This window comes from Nicotiana tomentosiformis, chromosome 2, assembly GCF_000390325.3.
Source record: "Nicotiana tomentosiformis chromosome 2, ASM39032v3, whole genome shotgun sequence".
Classification (NCBI taxonomy): Eukaryota; Viridiplantae; Streptophyta; class Magnoliopsida; order Solanales; family Solanaceae; genus Nicotiana; species Nicotiana tomentosiformis.
The window spans coordinates 50,352,064-50,371,881 of NC_090813.1; the positions used below are offsets into that span (position 1 = coordinate 50,352,064).

Sequence of the window (19,818 nt, forward strand, 5' to 3'; positions counted from 1 at the left end):
AGGATTATCGAGCCGCCTCCTCGAGCGACCTTCGGGCTCGAGGTTCGTTAGTACCGACCTCAGAGCTCACTCCCAAAATCTCATTCCGACTTCTTAACACTCGAACTCGATCGAACGTAGGAAGGCCGAAATCTATTTCGACCGTATACAAGATTCTACGTTAAATTGATCTTCTTTAAATTGGCAGATCTAAGACACGTATAGCACGCGGAAAGGTCAACCTTAATTAGATCCATTATATTATTAGCATATATTTTTAGAGTGGATTATTACTCGGTTTTGCATATGTAGTTTGTATTATTGATGATTACGGAGTTAAGCAAGCAATCAGTTTAGCGACGTTTCTATTATTGATAAGGACAAAACTAAGCTAGCCAAACATAAGAGCTTTATTTTCTCTTAAATATATTCCTTAAATTGTCCGATTCGTTTAACCACGTCTAAACGCGCTGTTACGATCTTGAGGAATTTAAAATTAATTATCTATTTCTACATTTGCAGCACGCTCAGAAAATTGACTGGTAGTGTAGGCATTAGTTGTTATAGAGTAATAGGTAATAACAGTTCAAAAGGGAATTGTGGGTATGAGTGAATATACTACATAGGTAGTAGCGGAGTCAAAATAAAACGGTTTAACCCACAAAAAAGGTAAAAGATCTCAATATATAGTATATATATATAAATTTTTTTATCAAACTACGTAGTATAATTTTCGATCAAGGGCTGTCGATTTGAGATCCTTTGAATACATGTAGCTCCATCACTGTACATAGGTTCATAGATTTTTCTGGTTTGTAAAAGCTTATGGGTACCGAGTGTTTACACAATTAATTAATACAATTCCCACCTTACTTTACCAATTACTCATAGCAAAATGAATATAATCTGGTATAAACGCTTGTGCGGATAAATGTTTTGCCACCTAACTCATTCCTATTACTCCCAATTATACGTGTAGTTGGGAAATTCAGTCTCCTAAAAGGCTAAAACTATTACTATTACCAAAATTTTGGAATTTGTTACATGTATTATATGTTAAGACATTGATATATATTCTCCTAGAAGCTGTGACGTGTCTAATCCTTAAATCGTGGATAGTTCAACCTATATTTGTGGAAATGTAAGGCATATGCAAGTGTTTATGATGTATATCGTATTTATTTTTCCGTCGGAATTAACGTTAATTTATACGAACTGTCGTTAACTTTTTTTTTTTTTTTTCGAAGGCTGTATATAACTTTATAATATTAGCATTTTTCTACGAAAATGAAAAAACATAAGAGAAGGTCTATTTTCCTGGAAAAACCTCTAGACAAGTGAACTCCTAAAATATGTTCAAAAGCACTTAATTTACCTGTATAAACCACTAGGAAATCCTAAAATAAACTCTATTACAGATTACTTATTCTTTAGCAAAAGCTTAGTGAAACACCTTAAATCTCCAAAATAAATATTTCTTTAAATGAACATATTAGAAAATGCGATGCATACACTAGGGGAATCGTAAAATAATAAAGGGAATGGTGCAAATAAAAGAATATTCATCCATTAGGTAGCAAGTTGTACAAACATAAAGAATGTGGTGCAAATAAGAGAAAATTGCGCATACATTAGTGGTAATATTCAAAAGAACTCCAATATTTTCTCTAGTAAACGAGCTTTCTAATTACTCCAACACTCTAGTACTCGTTATACATATAGTACAATAAATGAAATCAACAATTTAAAGTGTGTGTGGTGCTATTTGAAGTGAAAGACAAGCAGAGACGAGTCCATGATTTAATTTCTATAAGTTTAATATTTAAAGTTTTTAACATTAAACTCATTATGTTTATAATGTTATGAGTTCATATCTACTATTTTAACAATTTTAATAAAGTTTTGCAATAAAATTTATGTTCCGATGGGCCCATTGAAACTGTAATGCTAAAGAAGGAAGATTCTCGGGTAGGAGGTATTAAAGGAGGGAAGATTCGATTTATATATATAATATGCAAATATCGAGTCTTTAATTCTATCTGCACGACGTGAGGGAAAAACAACATGGAGGGATTGGTTCTTTGCTCTGCAAACTACACACCCTTAACTCCTCTAAGTTTTCTGGAACGTGCTGCATTTGTTTACCGCAAAAGGGTTGCCCTAATTCATGGAAATACAAGTTTCTCATGGGAAGGCTTGCATGGAAGATGTGTCAAGTTTGCTTCTGCTCTTTCTCAGCTTGGCGTCTCCCCTGGTGATATTGTAAGTATAAATTTCCTCTTCACATAATTTGTGGATGATTCAAGATCATATCATAACATGTATAGTAGTAGTTAATTTCTTCTTGTTACAGTTGGAAGCTCTATTTATATTAGCTTTTTCTTTATTCACTCATGAATATACTCCCACTTATCTGCAAAACTTGCATGTGTATATTGGACTTCCATTATAGGGCTCTAGGTTTCATACTGATCAAATGTAGATTCTGAACTTTTTGAAAATATGGGTTCAAGATTATTCACTTAATATTTGTACAGTACGTAATACTACTTTTTTTCATACAATATTTAAGTCCGCCCCCAGCCCGTTCATATATACTTGCACCGTTTAGCTGAAAGCAGCTGCATTTCTCCATTCAAGAGCAATATATAATGTTTCTGTAGATCGAGACTAAATAAATTTCGTCGAAGATAATATTCTTTTAAGTCAATTTAATTTCCTGCAGGCAAAAGATGAAGTGAGCCCATTATAACTTTCTTTTATAAGATCTTCCCTGGAAAATTTACTCTTTAATCAAATGGCTACCATGCATGTTAGAGACTAGCTAGATGCCTAGATCTCGACCAAGTCAACAAGCTATAAGGGAAACACAAGATGCGTAAAAGAAGGGTTTTATTCTATTTACAGTACATATAATAAAACCAATTTGTATTCCTCTTCTTAGTTCTTCCTCTCCCTTAGCTTACAGACGTAGACTTGACTTACAAAGTTTGCCTTATGCTATGTACGTAACCAAAGAAATTCCCCAACTTCGTTATGTTCTTAGTTGTCTGCCATTATAAGTCTCATTTTTTATATATAGACTTGACTGCTTTAATATTAAGTCATTGAATAAGACTATAAGAATATATATATTGAGGCGGTCTTTTTCCATCAACAAACCATATTTGTCCACTTATTAGCTGTTCAAAATCCATTTTAAGAGTTCATACTCTGAATTCTAATAGTAACGACGACAGATCAAGCCTCTCGAGTTTCATGCTCCTGTTGTTCCTTTCATAATCCTTCGTATTTTCTTCAATAAACGTCTAAAAGATGTTAGATAAGCTGCGTCATGGCCTCAACATAAGGGGCTGAGTGGGGACCTCCTCCCCCTTATCCGTAGTGTTAAGCAGATTGTTGGCTTCTTAATAATATAATATATTGTTTGTCAATTAATTGTATGATCAGGAGTTATTCTTGTTCGCCTATATTTGTTGGCCAGTGCTAATATTCACATTTGATAAAAGATGAAAACCAAAATTTAAGGGAATTCTTTTAAGTTGTGCACTATATTAGAGTGAACAACACGTAGTGTTTGCGCTAAATCAAATCTATTTAACTAATATAAACTAAGAAGAGCATTAAACAAGTTGATGCGAGATAACATATTATTTAACCACAATTAAGTGTAAAAGCTTATGTATCATGCATGTATGTCTTAGTTTGGTCTTCTTGTGTTTAAATATTTTAGACGAAATAAGTCATACATCTATATACGCGTAATATTAATGTAAATTCAAAGAAAAGCAAAATTTTATTGTGTATCTCACATAGAGTATATTAAACATAAGTTATGTGATACATTCTTACTGAATGACAAGTGTTTTTGTCGTCCCACTTGTTTAATTGATGAAAGAATTTAAAAGGAGGAGATGGAAAAGTATTCCAAATTGAGACAATAAAATACTAACCAAAAAAATAAATATGCATGTATGTATAGAAACACTCATACACGGAAGCTTTCTAGAATTATATATGTTAGCTACTTTTTATGATTAAGTGACAAATTAAGATTAAAATACATATTAACTGTGGTTAGAGATAAATCTCTTATATAAAGACACATGTCATACACTAATTATTTTTTCATTATATATATATATATATATATATATATATATATGCATCACGTATAATATGCACTTTTTATAGTATTTTCTGTATGTATACCCCTATATTACAAGATGAGGTGGAGTAAGATTTGTTGTTCAAAATGTTAGTAGTCTTAAGGTATTTATATTCAAGTGTGCTAATTTCTAACTTTTACTTTTGGAGAATCTAGCAAAAAAACAAAAATCGGGAGACAAAACAAAAAAGATCACGAGAAAACTACCGATTTAATTGAATAGGATAACCCATTGCCGAAGAAGCTAAGAAGAAAAAAAATTATGAAAAGAAACACATATTAGCTATATATATAGTAGAAATATAAGCTCATATATCACGTATGGTCAACCATTATAATTTCTACTAACAGTAAGTTAAGTATGTACTCCATTTCATGATTTAAAATGAAAAGAATGCGATTAATCACGTGTAAGGATGTGCATACTCGTTTGAGTTTTTTGTTCCTTATTTGAGTGCTTTACTTGGAAAAAATTTGCACTACCATTAACCAAATTCCTCGTCTCAAATAGTAGTAATGAAACTGTCTCGCATTATATTAATTTGAATTTCTAGATCAGAACATATACACCTTAATGGAAAAAAAATACTAGTTATGCTCTTTCCTTATAATATTTCACTAAGCATATCCTACTTTCTTTTTCTCATTGTGTTGGCTCTGACTTGGCATTGTAGTATTTATTCTTTGTAGTTTTTAGCAATCTGTTAAAGATCCACATGGGAAAATTGATGACTAGGTGCAATTAATATGGCTGATGACCATAGGAAAACATCTAGACATATGAATTCAATACTGGAGAAGTCAATGGCCACATAGTTTGGAAGTAATTTATATGCATGAGCAATTTTCCTAAGTAACATGCATGAGCTATACTTGGTCTTTAACTCAAATTCTGCTAAAATCGATACAACGGCACCAGGGCGGCTCAAGGACATGTGGGGCCTAAGGCCAAAATTTAATATGTGGCTTAAGTATTTATAAAAATATTATAATATTTATTTTTATTTAAAATCTATTCTTCTAGATTTTTGAGATGCAAAGTTGTTAATAATTTTTTCATAATCGATTTTTTCTAATAATTTCTTTTCAATTGATAATATAGCCAAGGCATCTAATCTTTCTTGAGACATTGTTGATCTTAGGTAAGATTTTATCAATTTTAAGTTTGAAAAACTTCTTTCTGCTGAAGCAACTGTTGTAGGAACTGTTAACATTATTCTATAAGCAATATAAGCATTTGAAAAAAAATCAAGTCTTTTTATTTGATTGAGTATATCGATTAGAGTATTATCTTCTACTTGTACTATTTCTCTTAACAATTTTAATTCGGAAAATAAGTCTAAACCATCAATATCAGAGTGACTGCTATGTTTTAAGGAACATTCAAGGTTAAGACAATATTTTTTAAAATTCTCGTCATCTAATGATCTCAATGTTTTGCCACTAAATAGAAAACCAAAGATATTTTCATATACTTCAAATTGTTCAAATCTATTTTGAAGTGAAACAATGGCTTGATCTACGATGTATAAGAAGTAATCAACTCTAAAAGATTGTCACGATCCAAAATCCACTATAGGTCATGATGGAGCCTAACATCGCCGTCAGGCAAGCCAACGGTGATTGATCGACTTGTTTACTCATTTTATTACTTTGAAATCATAATTTTCATTAATTAAATAGTATAAAATAGAATTTACAGGGTAAATGATAATATTTACACGAACTACAATAATGAACAACCCATAAGAATCCCCAAAACTCGGTGCCACCAGTGCATGAGCATTAACTAGGAAATATAATAAAATACAACATATGTCTGGAATACAGGTTAGACAGGAGAATATAAATAACTCCGATGGAGACTCTGTATGCTGCGGATCGTAACATGAAATACAGCTCACTGTAAAGTCCCCGCAAATGCCGCGCCTCTGCGCCCAGAGGACCATCAGAAACATATATATACTTGCACAATAAGTGCAGTAAGTGTAGCATAAGTACGTAAATCAACGCGTACCCAGTAAGTATCTAGCCTAACCCAGAGAAGTAGTGATGAGGGATCGACATCGACACTTACTAGTGGCCCAATAAGACAAATACAGTAAAACTAAACAGATGTGAGGTAGAGTAAATACACATAATAACAAGTACAATACGTGGTACAATCTTCCTCTCAACAATAAACTCGAGCTCTCAATTAGAAGTTACCTCCTCAACCAGAGTATATATATAATGGGCCTCACCAGATAGGTCGTCACAGTTCAAATCAGGAAAAACTCATAGATACACTAACTTTTTGTCAAATATTACGCACGATTCCATAAGAGTATTTTATAGGAATGCCGAGGCGTACGACCTGATCCCATCATAATATGTGCACTGACGAGGGTCGAACAACACGAACCATAGATACATCTATTATATTGCCGAGGCGAACGACCCGCTCCCATTAGAGTGTGATACATAATCCTACCGAGGCGAACGACCCGATCCCATCATAATATGCGCACTGTCGAGGGTCGAACGACACGAACCATAGATGTATCTATTATACTTTCGAGGCGAACGACCCGACCCCATTAGAATAAGAAGCTTTAACGGATCCTTGACCCCACTTACGAATAAACGTGTGAGTTATAGATTTTAAGAAAAATCTTTTGAGGAAAAAGTATAGCACGGGAGAAATTCGTAAGAGGAGTACAATTATTCTGCGGCTAATCATGAAGCACGTAAAATCTCTACAATAGCAAGTCTATCACTCTACGCAAGTCTAGTATCAAGTTGTAACATAAAATAAAGGAATTTAATAGGCAAGGGGCAACTCAAATTGTACAGTTATAGCATGGCGGGAACCTAAGTCTACCCGGACATAACATGAATGTAGCTACGTGCGGACTCTCTCTATCTCGTTCGTACGTAGCCCCCGCAATAAGTAGCACATATCAAATACATCACCTAGGGGTAGTTTTCCCCTCACAGAGTTAGACAGGAGACTTACCTCACTCCGAAATTCCATAACCGACTCCAACGCTACTCTAACACCTCAAACCGATGCCCGTATCTCCAAAACTAGTCAAACAATGTGCAAACCAATAAAAATAGACTCTAATACTCATAATAAATCAATTCATAATAATTCTCAACTCTGCTCGAAAAGTCAATAAAGTCAACTCTCGGGCCCACGTGCCCGGATTCCGAAACTTTTCGAAGATAAACTTTACCCATAATACTACGAACTCAAATATATGATTTATTCCCAATTTCGTATCCAATTTCGTGATAAAAATCTAAAAACACCAAATTCTAGATTTTTCTCTTAAAATCCCACAATTTCCATAAATATTCATATTTTAATCCGCATATAAGCCATGTATTTAACTCACAAGGTGTCGAAATCTCTTACCTAAAGTTTGATGATGAAAATGGCACTTCAAAATTACCCCAAATTCGGCTCCCATGGAGGGAATGAGGTAAAAATGAGCCAAACCCTCGAAATATAGCTTCTGCCCAGGTATTAACCCTTCGTGATCGCGGAAAATGCTTTGCGATCGCGAAGCACAACTTTTCACAGAAATATAAGCTTCCAAAGTCAGCCCTAAGCAGCAGAAATTTCTTCTTCGCGAACGCGAATCTGCCTCCGCAAACGCGATTCACAGACTCATTTCTCCCATTTTCCTGTTTGCGAATGCGACCCTTTCCTTGCGAACGCGAAGAAGGAGACATCAGAAAACAACAACTCAACAAGGCGAAATGACTCGTAGACCCTCCGAAACACACCCGAGGCCCCCGAGACCCCGTCCAATCGCACCAACAAGTCCCAATACATGATACAAACCTGCTCGAAGCCTCAAATCACACCAAACAACATCAAAACTATGAATCGACGATCGAAATCTTTCTTTAAACTTTCAAACTTCGATGAACGCTTCCGATTCATACTTAAACATTCCGAAATTACGCCAAACTTTATGCACATGTTATAAATCACGATACAAACCTATTCCAAGGCTCAAAATCCCAAACGGACATCGATAACACCAAAGTCCACCTCAAACCAAACATAGGAAATTCTAAAACCTTTAAAATGCCAACTTTCCATAATAAGCGTCGAAATACTCTCGGGCGACCCGATACTCAACGCGAATATATGCCCAAGTCCGAAATCATCATACGAACCTATTGAAACCTTCAAATCCCGATTCCGAGGTCGTTTACTCAAAAGTCAAACCTTAGTCAACTCTTCCAACTTAAAGCTTTCGAATTTAGAATTTTTCATCCGAATCAACTCCGAACTTTCCGAAACTCAATTTCAACCACACGTATAAGTCATAATACCTGAAGTGAAGCTACTCAAGGCCTCAAATCATCGAACGACGTGCTAGAGCTCAAAACAACCGGTCATGTCGTTGCAAAGATTCTTCAAGAGACTTTGTGATTTCATTATCAACATTCTCATCAAATAGTTTCTTTCTATGTATTACACGTTTATTACGAAATTCAGGTTCTATATTCATCTCAAATACAATTTTCTTAGCTGAAATCATAGCATTTGTAAATCTTTCTTGTCTATATTTAAAAAAAGAAAAGAAATTAGACCTCTTAGTTGATCTATGGCAACATCAATATGCATATCTTTTGATTGTAAACTTTTGCTAACAAAATTAACAACAAATAATATATCATACCAAATAGTCATGCCCAATAAAAACTCAAAATTTTCAAGCTCATATGTTGCTCATAAGTCAATCCATGCACTCATATTAATAATATGTTCGTTCGTTGTTTCACGAGTATTAAGCTTAGTACTAAGATTTTTCCAATCTCTACTACCTTCACTAGCTAGTTTACTAATACTAGCACTAGAATTTGTATTAAACAACTTGCAAAAAAATAAATAAAAAAATACTCTATCAAAATCTTTGGAATAAACTAAATATCTTCTTTCATGTCTTTCCCCATTCGCTAATTTTTAAAAATAATGTGTAGTAGAAAAGTGCCTTAAGAATTTATCCTTTGGAAAATCTATGTCAGTAATTCTTGTTGGTCCCTTTTCTACTAATAAATCTCTTAACTTTATATCAACATTAGTCCATTGACTAGGATCGTATATATTTTTAGGAATGCTATTATTTAATTCATTTATTAGTTCTTGATTTTTTTGAGAATCTTCGTCAGATTTCTCATAAATCTCTTCTTCTTCAATTTGAATTTTGTTATCATCTGACTCTACTAAGTTAGTGACTTGTTCATCTACAGAACATTCTCCTACATTTTGCGATTTAGGTTTTTCATTGTTTGTCAAAAATTTGTCAAGAGCTCCTTTTTGAGATTTTATTAAATTTTCAACTTTTCTTTTCTTTTGGATTTTTGAATAGCAGGATGAATATTTTCTTGTTAAAATATTTATATTCTAAAAAAGAATTAAACAATATGTATGTAGTAAAATTAATAAAATAATAAATAACAAATAAAAATAATAATAGAAAGTTAGAATGATATTACCCAATGACCGATTCAAGAAATTTGAAGACTTTGATTCCAAAATATCTAGTTGTTGGCTTGTTGGAAAAAGAAAGAAATCTAGTAGAAAGAAGATGAGCATGAATAAAGAGGAAGGAAGAAGGTATGTCTCATATCTGGAATATGAGGAGTGAAATAAAATTGAAACGTTGGGATTTACATGGGAAGAAGAGTAAAAAGTAGAATTGTCAAATCAAATCAAATTGAAAATAATTTTTCTACTATTTTTAAGTAAGTTAAATCTTTACTTTATTAATATATCTAAAAGGTTTTCTTTCTTTTTATATGAAAAGTACGTAATACTATATATATATATATATATATATATATATATATATATATATATATATATATATATATATATATATATATAAAACCTATAAACCTATAAAAAATATATTATTCCTAAAAAATGGGGCTCCCAAAATTGGGGGCCTAAGGCACTTGCCTTACCCCATATATTGTTAGAGCCGGTCGTGACCGGCACTTCAGCTTCTTGTAAAGAGGAAAATTCAACTGGCAGGGGTGGATGCACAATAAAGATTCAACTGAATCCAATAATTTTAACTCAAATATTATATATATGTCAAGAAATCTAGTAAATAACTTACACAATCAGTGGACTTTGTGGACCTATTTAAATAAAATAAAATAAAAAATAAAAAAATAATAATTTAGAAAAGCAAAAGCAAAAGCAAAAGCAAAAGGAATGCAGTTTGTGGGACCTATTTGAATAAAAAGAAATTAAAAAAGGAAGCAAAAATCAAATTGGTTTGATTTGCTGCTTGGGCGGTGGAGCAAGACCAACTTTTCAATCTTGCAAATTTGCAAAGTAGGCGCCGAACCAATTTTAATTGGTTTTGGTGAGCAACGAGACTATAAATAGAGATGTTTCCTCCTCATTGTAAGGAGACCAATAAATAAGAGAGAAGCAATAGAAGCTAGAGAGAGTAATTCACGAATTGTAATCTGTGAGATAAATAGCGAGTGTGAATAATATTGTAGTGAGGTGTTTAAAATAAAAAGTGTTATTTCTTTTGAAGTTGTAGTAGTCTCTTGACATTACTAAGTTGTAATATTATAGTGGTAATATTGTTCCATTCGGGTATTGTATTTTACCTCGTTAAAAGATTTGGTGTTATTGTTACTCTCTTGTGTTATTATTATTTGCCGTGGATATTATTCATGGGCGGGATATATTTATTTTTCCAACAACGTGGTATCAGAGCCATGTCAAATAATGGTACGCTGTTTCAGTTCCCCCGTCTCACGAAAGATAATTATGAGAAATGGTGTCTACGTATGAAAGTCATTCTTGGCTCCCAAGATTTGTGGGAAATCGTAGATAGAGGGTATGCAAAACCCGATAATGAGAAAGCACTGCCTCAAAATGAAAAAGATGTCTTGGAAAAGATAATGAAGATGGATTAACAAGCCCTCATGCTCATCCACCAATGTTTGGATGATGCCATGTTTGAGAAAGTGGCAGATGCTACCGCCTCAAAGGAAGCTTGGGAGATTTTACAAAATTATCTTCAAGGAGTTAACAAAGTGAGGAAGGTAAAGCTTCAAACTCTAACGGCTGATTTTGATGTTTTAAAAATAAAAGAATCCGAATGCATTTCGGAGTATTGTTCAAAAGTGAAGGCTGTTGTGAATCAATTAGGAAGATATGGGGAGGACATAAAAGATGTCCGTGTGATAGAAAAGATCCTTCGCACTTTAACACCTAAATTTAATTTTATGGTGTATGCTATTGATAAGTCTAAAGATTTAGACTCTATGATCGTGGATCAATTGGAGGGTTCTTTACAGGCCCATGAAGAAAAGATCAAGAGGAGACAAGAAATACCATTGGAGCAACTTCTTAAAACTCAAGCATCCTTTAAGGAGTATGGAGGTGAAAAGAGCTATCGAGAAAACGGACGAGGATGGGGCCGTGGCGGTCATGGAAGAGGAAGAAGTAACAGTAACAACTTAAACAATGAAGTTAAAATTCACAAACATTCAGAGGTTGTTGTAGTAGACATAGAGAAGGAAGAAGACGTGACTACTACCAAGAAAATAATGGACAAAGGTATGACAAATAAAAAATTGAGTGTTATAATTATCATAAATTTGGCCATTACTCTTGGGAATGTCGTAGCAATGTTGAAGAAAAAGCTAACCTTGTTGACGACAAGAAAGAAGAATATGAGTCAACGTTGTTGATGACACTCAAGGAAGAAGACAAGGATGATTGCAGCTCATGGTATTTGGACAATAGAGCAAGCAATCATACGTGTGGATGCAAAGAGAAGTTTGTGAAAATCAATAAAACGGTGAAAGGTAATGTGTCCTTTGGAGATACCTCAAAGATTCAAATCGAAGGGATAGGTACGATTCTGATCTCCTATAAAAATGGTAGTCACAAGCTAATTCAAGATGTTTATTATGAACCAAAATTAAAAAGTAATATTTTGAGTTTGGGCGAACTTCTTGAAAAAGAATATGACATCCACATGAAAAATATGCATATTTGGCTTAGAGATTCAGGTAGAATTCTAATTGCTAAAGTGTATATGGCAAAGAATAGATTATTTTCTCTGAATCTTAAGACAATTAATGCAACGTATTTGAAGGCTAATATACAAGATGAATCATGGTGTTGGCACGTACGATTTGGGCACTTGAATTTTGAAGCGCTCAAATCAATAAGAGAAGAACATGGTGCATGGGATTCCATCAATCAACCATCCCAATCAATTGTGTGAAGCTTGTCTTCTTGCGAAACATGTAAGGAAGAATTTTCCAAAGGAGGCCATGTCAAGTCAACCAAACCGTTCCAGCTTGTTCACACTGATGTGTGTGGGCCAATCAATCCACCTTCCTTTGGTAAAAGTAAATATTTTCTTCTCTTCATTGATGACTTTAGTAGAAAGACTTGGGCTTATTTCTTGAACCAAAAATCGAAAGCTTTTGTTGCTTTTAAAAATTTCAAAGTACTTGTGGAGAAAGAAAGTAGCTATGAAATAAAAGCTTTAAGGCCCGAGAGGAGGCAAATTCACTTCAAAAGAATTTAATAACTTTTATCAGTCTCATGGAATTCGTCGCCCTCTAATGGTACCTTATTCATCCCAACAAAATAAAGTTGCAGAGAGAAAGAATCGAACGATTTTTAATATGACTAGATGTATGTTGAAATCTAAAAGTATGCCCATGGAATTTTGGGCCGAAGCTGTTTCTTGTGGAGTTTATTTGAATAATAGGTCTCCAACTAGGAATGTTAGAGATCAAACTCCTCAAGAAGCATGGAGTGGAAGAAAGCCAAGTGTCGAGAATCTTTGGGAGCATAGCCTATGCTCATGTGCCACATCAAGAGAGAGAGAAGCATGAGGATAGAATTGTCAAGCATGTGTTTATTGGCTATGATATGAGTTCAAAAGGCTACAAGCTATATAACCCAAGTAGCGGCAAGGTGGTGGTAAGTCGTGATGTTGAATTTCATGAAGAATTGGCATGGAATTGGGAAGCTCAGGAAGAAACTTCATATGATTTTCTTCCATACTTTGGTGATGAAGAAGAACCATAGACTGTGAAACCTGTGCAGGATACAACTCCACCTCCTTCTCCAACCAATTTTGCATCTCCCTCACAAGAAAGTTTAAATGAACAGCCGCAAAGGACAAGGAGTATTCAAGAGATCTATGAGGACACATAAGAAGTTACTAATTTTAATTTTTTATATTGTCTCTTTGCTGACAGTGAACCGATGAACCTTGATGAAGCTGTTACAGACAAAAAGGTGGAGACAAGCCATGAAGGAGGAGATCGATTCAATAGAGAAAATGACACTTGGGAGTTAACAACTCTTCCCAAGGGTCATCGCGCAATTAGAGTAAAATGGGTATACAAGACAAAGAAAAATGCTGATGGAGATGTGGAGAGATACAAGGCACGACTTGTGGCTAAAGGCTACAAGCAAAGGCAAGGCATTGACTATGAAGAAGTTTATGCACATGTTTTTATTCTTCTTCTAATGATTTCAACCTTATGGGATATTGTGATAGTGATTATGCGGGAGATATTGATGATAGAAAAAGCACAACTAGTTTTGTATTTTTTTGGGTAATTGTGTTATTTCCTGGAGTTCAAAGAAACAGTCCATTGTTACTCTCTCGACTTGTGGAGCCGAATATGTAGCAGCAACGTCATGTACCTGTTATGCTATTTGGCTGAGAAGATTATTAAAGGAGCTCAATTTGCCACAAATTGAAGCTACGAAGATTTGTATTGACAACAAATTCGCACATGCACTTGTCAAGAATCCGGTGTATCATGATCGAAGCAAGCATATAGATACAAGATATCACTTCATCAGAGAATGCATTGCCAAGAAGAAAGTCGAGCTCAAATATGTGAAGTCTCATGATCAAGTTGTAGATATTTTCACAAATCCTCTCAAATTTGAAGATTTCTAGAGATTGAGATCAAATCTTGGAATGAAGAAGAAAAATCAAAATTAAGGGAGAAATTTGTGGAACCTATTTAAATAAAAAAGGAATAAAGAAAAGAAAGAGAAAATGATTTAGAAAAGGAAAAGCAAAAGCAAAAGCAAAAGCAAAACCAAAAGGAATGCAATTTGTGGGACCCATTTTAATAAAAAGAAATTTAAAAAGGAAGCAAAAATCAAATTGGTTTGATTTGCTGCTTAAGCGGTGGAGCAAGACCAACTTTTCAATCTTGCAAATCTGCAAAGTAGGCGCCGAACCAATTTTAATTGGTTTTGGTGAGCAACGAGACTATAAATAGAGATGCTTTCTCCTCATTGTAAGCAGACCAAAAATGTCACAACCCTGAATTCCCACCTTCAGGACTGTGATGACACCTAACATTTCACTTGCTAGGCAAGCCAGTGTTAGAGGATTCTTTAAACCAATTTTAGTCAATTTCAATAATAGAATCAATTTTACTAAATAGAAGCTAAAACTGAAATGCGGAATAACATAAAGCCCATAATATCTGAAACAATTCGGATCTGGAGTCGCAACTCATGAGCTTTTAAGATTTGCTACAAACATAGTCTGAACGAAATACAACTGTTCTGAATAGAAAGAAACAGTAAAATAAGAAAACTAGAAAGGGACTCCAAGGTCTGCGGACGCCAGAAGATCTACCTTGAGTCTCCGATAAGCAAGTCCGGACTGCCGAGTTTCACGATCAGCTAGGGCCGGTACCAAAATCTGCACAAGAAGTACAGAGTGTAGTATGAGTACAACTGACCCCATGTACTCGTAAGTGTCGAGCCTAACCTCGATGAAGTAGTGACGAGGCTATGACAAGATACCTACATAATAAACCTGTGCAGAGAACAGTATATGTACAAGAAAATAACAATAACAGCTAAACATATACTATTGGGAGGGGTACATGCTAAAGGGGCACAAGATATAAGAGATATAGTGGAAATGATAACCAGAACAGTCAACATGCTTTTAACCAGTGAAAACAACTAAACACAAAGAAGAAAATTGCATGGCATCACCCTTCGTGCTTTTATTCTCAACCTCACAATATGAATCAATAGATACGGCACGACATTACCCTTCGTGCATTACCTCTCATAACATGGCACAACATCACCATTCATGCATTACCACTCACAATATGCCACGGCACCATCCTTCGTGCATTAACACTCATAATATGGCACGACATCACCCTTCGTGCATTAACACTCTTCCTTACCACATAACAATGAACAAGTAATAGCAGGGAGATAGAATCAACAAGAAAAGTCTTACTTCAACAATAGATCTACAATATCAATCTCAACTTTGGAATCAATACTCAATTATCACAAAAGCTCGTAAACACAATAAGAACGATCAATTTAGTAAGTAACTAGTCTAAGCATGGATAACAAGATCAAGTAAGCAATAAACTACAAGGAACAAGTCCCCACCCGCATGCTTTAACCCGACAACAACACATAAGTACTCGTCATCTCACATATACATTGTACCCAATATCTAAACATGTAGCAAATAGACAAACAAGTCCTAATCCCTTAAGTCAAGGTTAACTACGACACTTACCTCGCTCCGAAGGTCCACTCAAAGCTCAATCACAGCTTTGCCTTTCAAACAAGCCTCCGAACTAATAGAATCTAGCAAATTACCAACCAAACGACTCAAATTAAGCCTTAGGATCTACCCACAATTGCAAAGAATTCAATTTAGGTCATTATTGAAAAAGTCAACAAAAGTCAACTCCTAGGCTCGCTTGGTCCAAACCCGAAATTCGGACCAAAACCCGATTATCTATTCACCTCTGAGTCCGGTTATGTAATTTGTTTTGGAATCCGACCTCAATTCGAGGTCTAAATCCTCATTTTACAAAAATCCTTAATTCTACCCAAACCCCCAATTTTTCACCATGAAAACACAAGATTTTAGGTTGACATCTTAGGAAATGCAATGAAAGATTGAAAGAAACTAGTTTAGAATTACTTACCAATGATTTGGGGAAGAAGAGTTCTTTGAAAAATCGCCTCTAGGGTTTCTAAGTTTGAAAGTTTACGAGAATGAACAAAATCCCGTTTTCTCAGCTATTTGGTCAGTTGCAGATAACGCATTTGCGACTCAGGGTTCGCAAATGCGAGCCCCACAAATGCGAAGAAACATTCGCAAATACGAAGTCCCTTCCATTCCTGTTGTCATTGCATTTGCGATGATTTGTTCACAAATGCGAACTTTGACTTTCCGCAAATGCGACCGTTTGATCGCAATTGCGATCACTGTACCCCCGTCCCACTTTGTAAATGCGAAGTTTTGTTCGCAAATGCGAACTTGAGGTGCCCCAGCTACTCTTCGCAAATGCGATGAGTTGCTCGCAAATGCGAACCCATCAGAGGTCGCAAATGCGAAGCCTGACCTCGCAATTGCAAGGTCTGAGGCCTGCACCAAAATCTGAAGCACACCAGCAATGTTCTAAGTCAAATTCCACTCCGTTGCCTATCCGAAACTCACCCGAGCCCTCGGGGATCTAAACCAATTATGCACACAAGTCTAAAAAATCATACAAACTTGCTCGCAAGAACAAATCGCCAAAATAACACCTAGAGCTATGAATTTAGCATCAAATCAAGGAAATTTTCAAGAAAACTCATGAACTTCTAATTTCACAACAGTACGTCCGTATTATGTCAAACCAACTCCGCTTCTCACCAAATTTGACAGACAAGTCATAAATATAGTGTTGGACCTATACCGATTCCGGAACCAAAATACGGACCCGATATCTAGAAAGTCAAACATTGGTCAAACATTCCAAAATCATTAAGCCTTTTAACTTTCAAATTTCAACAAAGCACGATAACTCGGCTAGGGACTTCCGAATTCGATTGCGGGCATACACCCACGAGCCAAATCACGATACGGACTCATCGGGACCGTCAAAACACGAATCCGGGTCCGTTTGCTCAAAATGTTGACCGAAGTCAACTCAAATGAATTTTAAGGGAAAAAATTCATATTTTCTCAGTTTTTAACATAAAAGCTTTCCAGAAAAATACCCGGACTGTGCACGCAAATCAAGAAAGGCTAGAATGAGGTATATAAAGCTTCATAGCGCGGAATTAGGTTCTAAAACGTAAGATGACCTATCGGGTCATCATAAAATAAGAGAGAAGCAATAGAAGTTAGAGAGAGTAATCCACGGATTGTAGTCTGTGAGATAAATAGTGAGTGTGAGTAATATTGTAGTGAGATATTTAAAATAAAGAGTGTTATTTCTTTCGAAGTTATAGTAGTTTGTTGATACTACTAAGTTGTAATATTATCGTGGTAATATTGCTCAGCTCGAGTATTGTATTTTACCCCGTTAAAAGATTTGATGTTATTGTTACTCTCTTGTGTTATTATTATTTGTCGTGGATATTATTCCTGGGCGGGATATATTTATTTTCCCACCAGACTCAGTGGCATTCCGAACCCAACTTCTCTATCTAGTGTATGAGCTATGATCATACCGAGTTCAAACACTCTTTCCCTTTCTCTTCCTTTTTTCTTTCACTTCTTTGCATGGCATTTATAATTTAATTTGTAGCTTATTTTGTCATAGTTAACCAATTACAATAAGCTTAATTTATAAGCTTATTAATTCTAATATAAACAGGTGGCAGCAGTGGCACCTAATGTTCCAGCACTCTACGAGCTGCATTTTTCTGTACCAATGGCTGGGGCAGTCCTTTCTGCACTTAACCCAAGGCTAGACGCTGCCACTTTAGCACAACTACTTCAACAATTAGAGGCCAAAGTCATTTTTGTATACTTTGACTTCATTGAGATTGTGCTTCATGCACTTAACATTCTTGAAGAAAAAGACAAGCCATATCTTGTAGTCATAATCAATGAAAGCAAAGTAAAAGAACTACCAGTATTATCAGCACCAGCGAATATTCTGGATTACTATACCCTTCTAGAAATGGGGCAGTCCAATTTCAAGATTGTGTACCCGAAAAATGAATTTGATCCGATTTCCGTAAGTTTTACTTCTGGATCAACAGGGAAGCCTAAAGGAGTAGTGTATAGCCACAGAGCTGCATATTTGAATGCAATTGCTGATATTTTCAGATATGAGATGCAAAAAATGCCTGTTTTTCTCTGGACAGTGGACATGTTCCGATGTAACGGATGGTGTCTCCCCTGGACCGTAGCTGCTTTGGGCGGCACTAATATTTGCCTTGGCGAAATCAATGGGAAAGAAATTTTGGATGCTATTTACCTTCACAATGTGACACATTTTTGTGGAGCACCAATGATTCTTACAAAAATTTCAGATGCCATAGCCACAAATCAGCCCTTGTTACCTCACCAGGTGAATGTAACAGTAGCAGGGGTATTGCCACCACTAGAAATTCTGACCAAACTGGAAGAATTAGGCTTTATTATTAACCATGCATATGGTATGAGTGAAGCACTTGGTCCAATGATATCAATGTCTAGGACATATCAAGATGAATTTTCCAAGTTGAATGAAGATGTGAACGTGAAAATTCGTGAAGGGATTCACAGCATTATGATGGAAGAAGTTGATGTAAAAGATCCAGAGAGTATGAAAAGTGTGCCAGCAGATGGGAAAACTACAGGGGAAATCATGTTTAGAGGCAATGCTATGATGTTAGGGTATTTGAAAGATACTTCAAAAACTGAAGAAGCATTTGAGGGAGGGTGGTATAGGACTAAAGATCTTGGAATTAAATTCCCAGATGGGTATATAAAACTGAAGGATCGCATCGTTGACATAATCAAATCTGGGGGGAAAATTATAAGCACTCTTGAAATTGAAGCTGTTTTGATTAGGCATCCTATGGTTTTGGAGGCTGCAGTTGTAGCACTACCTGATGATGTTGTAGGAGAGACCCCTTGTGCTTTTGTGAAGTTGAAAGAGGGGTGTTTTATGACTGAAGAAGAAATTATCAAGTTTTGTAAAGACTGGCTACAGGATTACATGGTTCCAAAGGCAGTAATCTTTGGTGATTTACCACTCAATTCTTCAGGGAAAATTCAGAAATTTATACTCAGGGACAAGGCCAAGGAATTGAAACGCCCACTTTCATAGTGACCCATTGTGCACTTAACCGTACGAGACACAATCTCTCAAAAGATTGATGTATAATTTTAAAATTTGGCATGCAAAGTTCGTTGAAAAGTTAATTTGACATTAATATTGTTGAACACTTTAAGGTTTGTTTTTCATTTTCTTAAATTCATTGTCTTGGAAGTGTTTTCTTTTTGTTGCTAATCATTGTTTTGAAAGTTTGAAGTGGGACATGATTCCTTTAAGAAAAACGTATATTTTTAGTCGCTACACAAAATAATATTTGACTAAATGCATATATAATATGCATATTTTATATACTTTTTGGCTAGCAAATGTGCAATTTCACAATTTACATATGTGTAATTAGTTTCGACCGACCGGCCAATTCTGTATTTTATTCTTCCTTTTCCCCGTTTGGGCTTCGAGATATACATATTGATCCAATCTTGCTGTTTCTTATGCAATCTTTACATCTTGAATGTGGTGTGGATACATAATTCTGTAATCAAGAGTCGCATATATTGACCATTATATTCAGCAAAAATTGCCCACAGAATTTTGCTAAT

General features: G+C 35.1%; 1 protein-coding gene across 1 annotated transcript; it reads left to right on the forward strand.

The window, feature by feature from the left end:
• The first annotated feature begins 2,007 nt into the window (after nucleotides 1-2,007).
• Nucleotides 2,008-19,569, forward strand: LOC104099780 (butanoate--CoA ligase AAE1-like). Its single transcript, XM_009606884.4, has 2 exons — nucleotides 2,008-2,241; nucleotides 17,825-19,569. Exons 1-2 carry the CDS (start codon nucleotides 2,044-2,046, stop codon nucleotides 19,268-19,270), a joined length of 1,644 nt encoding a protein of 547 aa, XP_009605179.1. The 5' UTR covers nucleotides 2,008-2,043; the 3' UTR covers nucleotides 19,271-19,569.
• Nucleotides 19,570-19,818: the final 249 nt, after the last annotated feature.

Bases quoted from the DNA above. Each gene is read 5' to 3' on its own strand.
- LOC104099780 (XM_009606884.4), top strand. From the start codon at position 2,044: ATGGAGGGATTGGTTCTTTGCTCTGCAAACTACACACCCTTAACTCCT. The intron at 2,242-17,824 runs GTAAGTATAAAT...TAATATAAACAG, and splicing joins GCGTCTCCCCTGGTGATATT to GTGGCAGCAGTGGCACCTAA.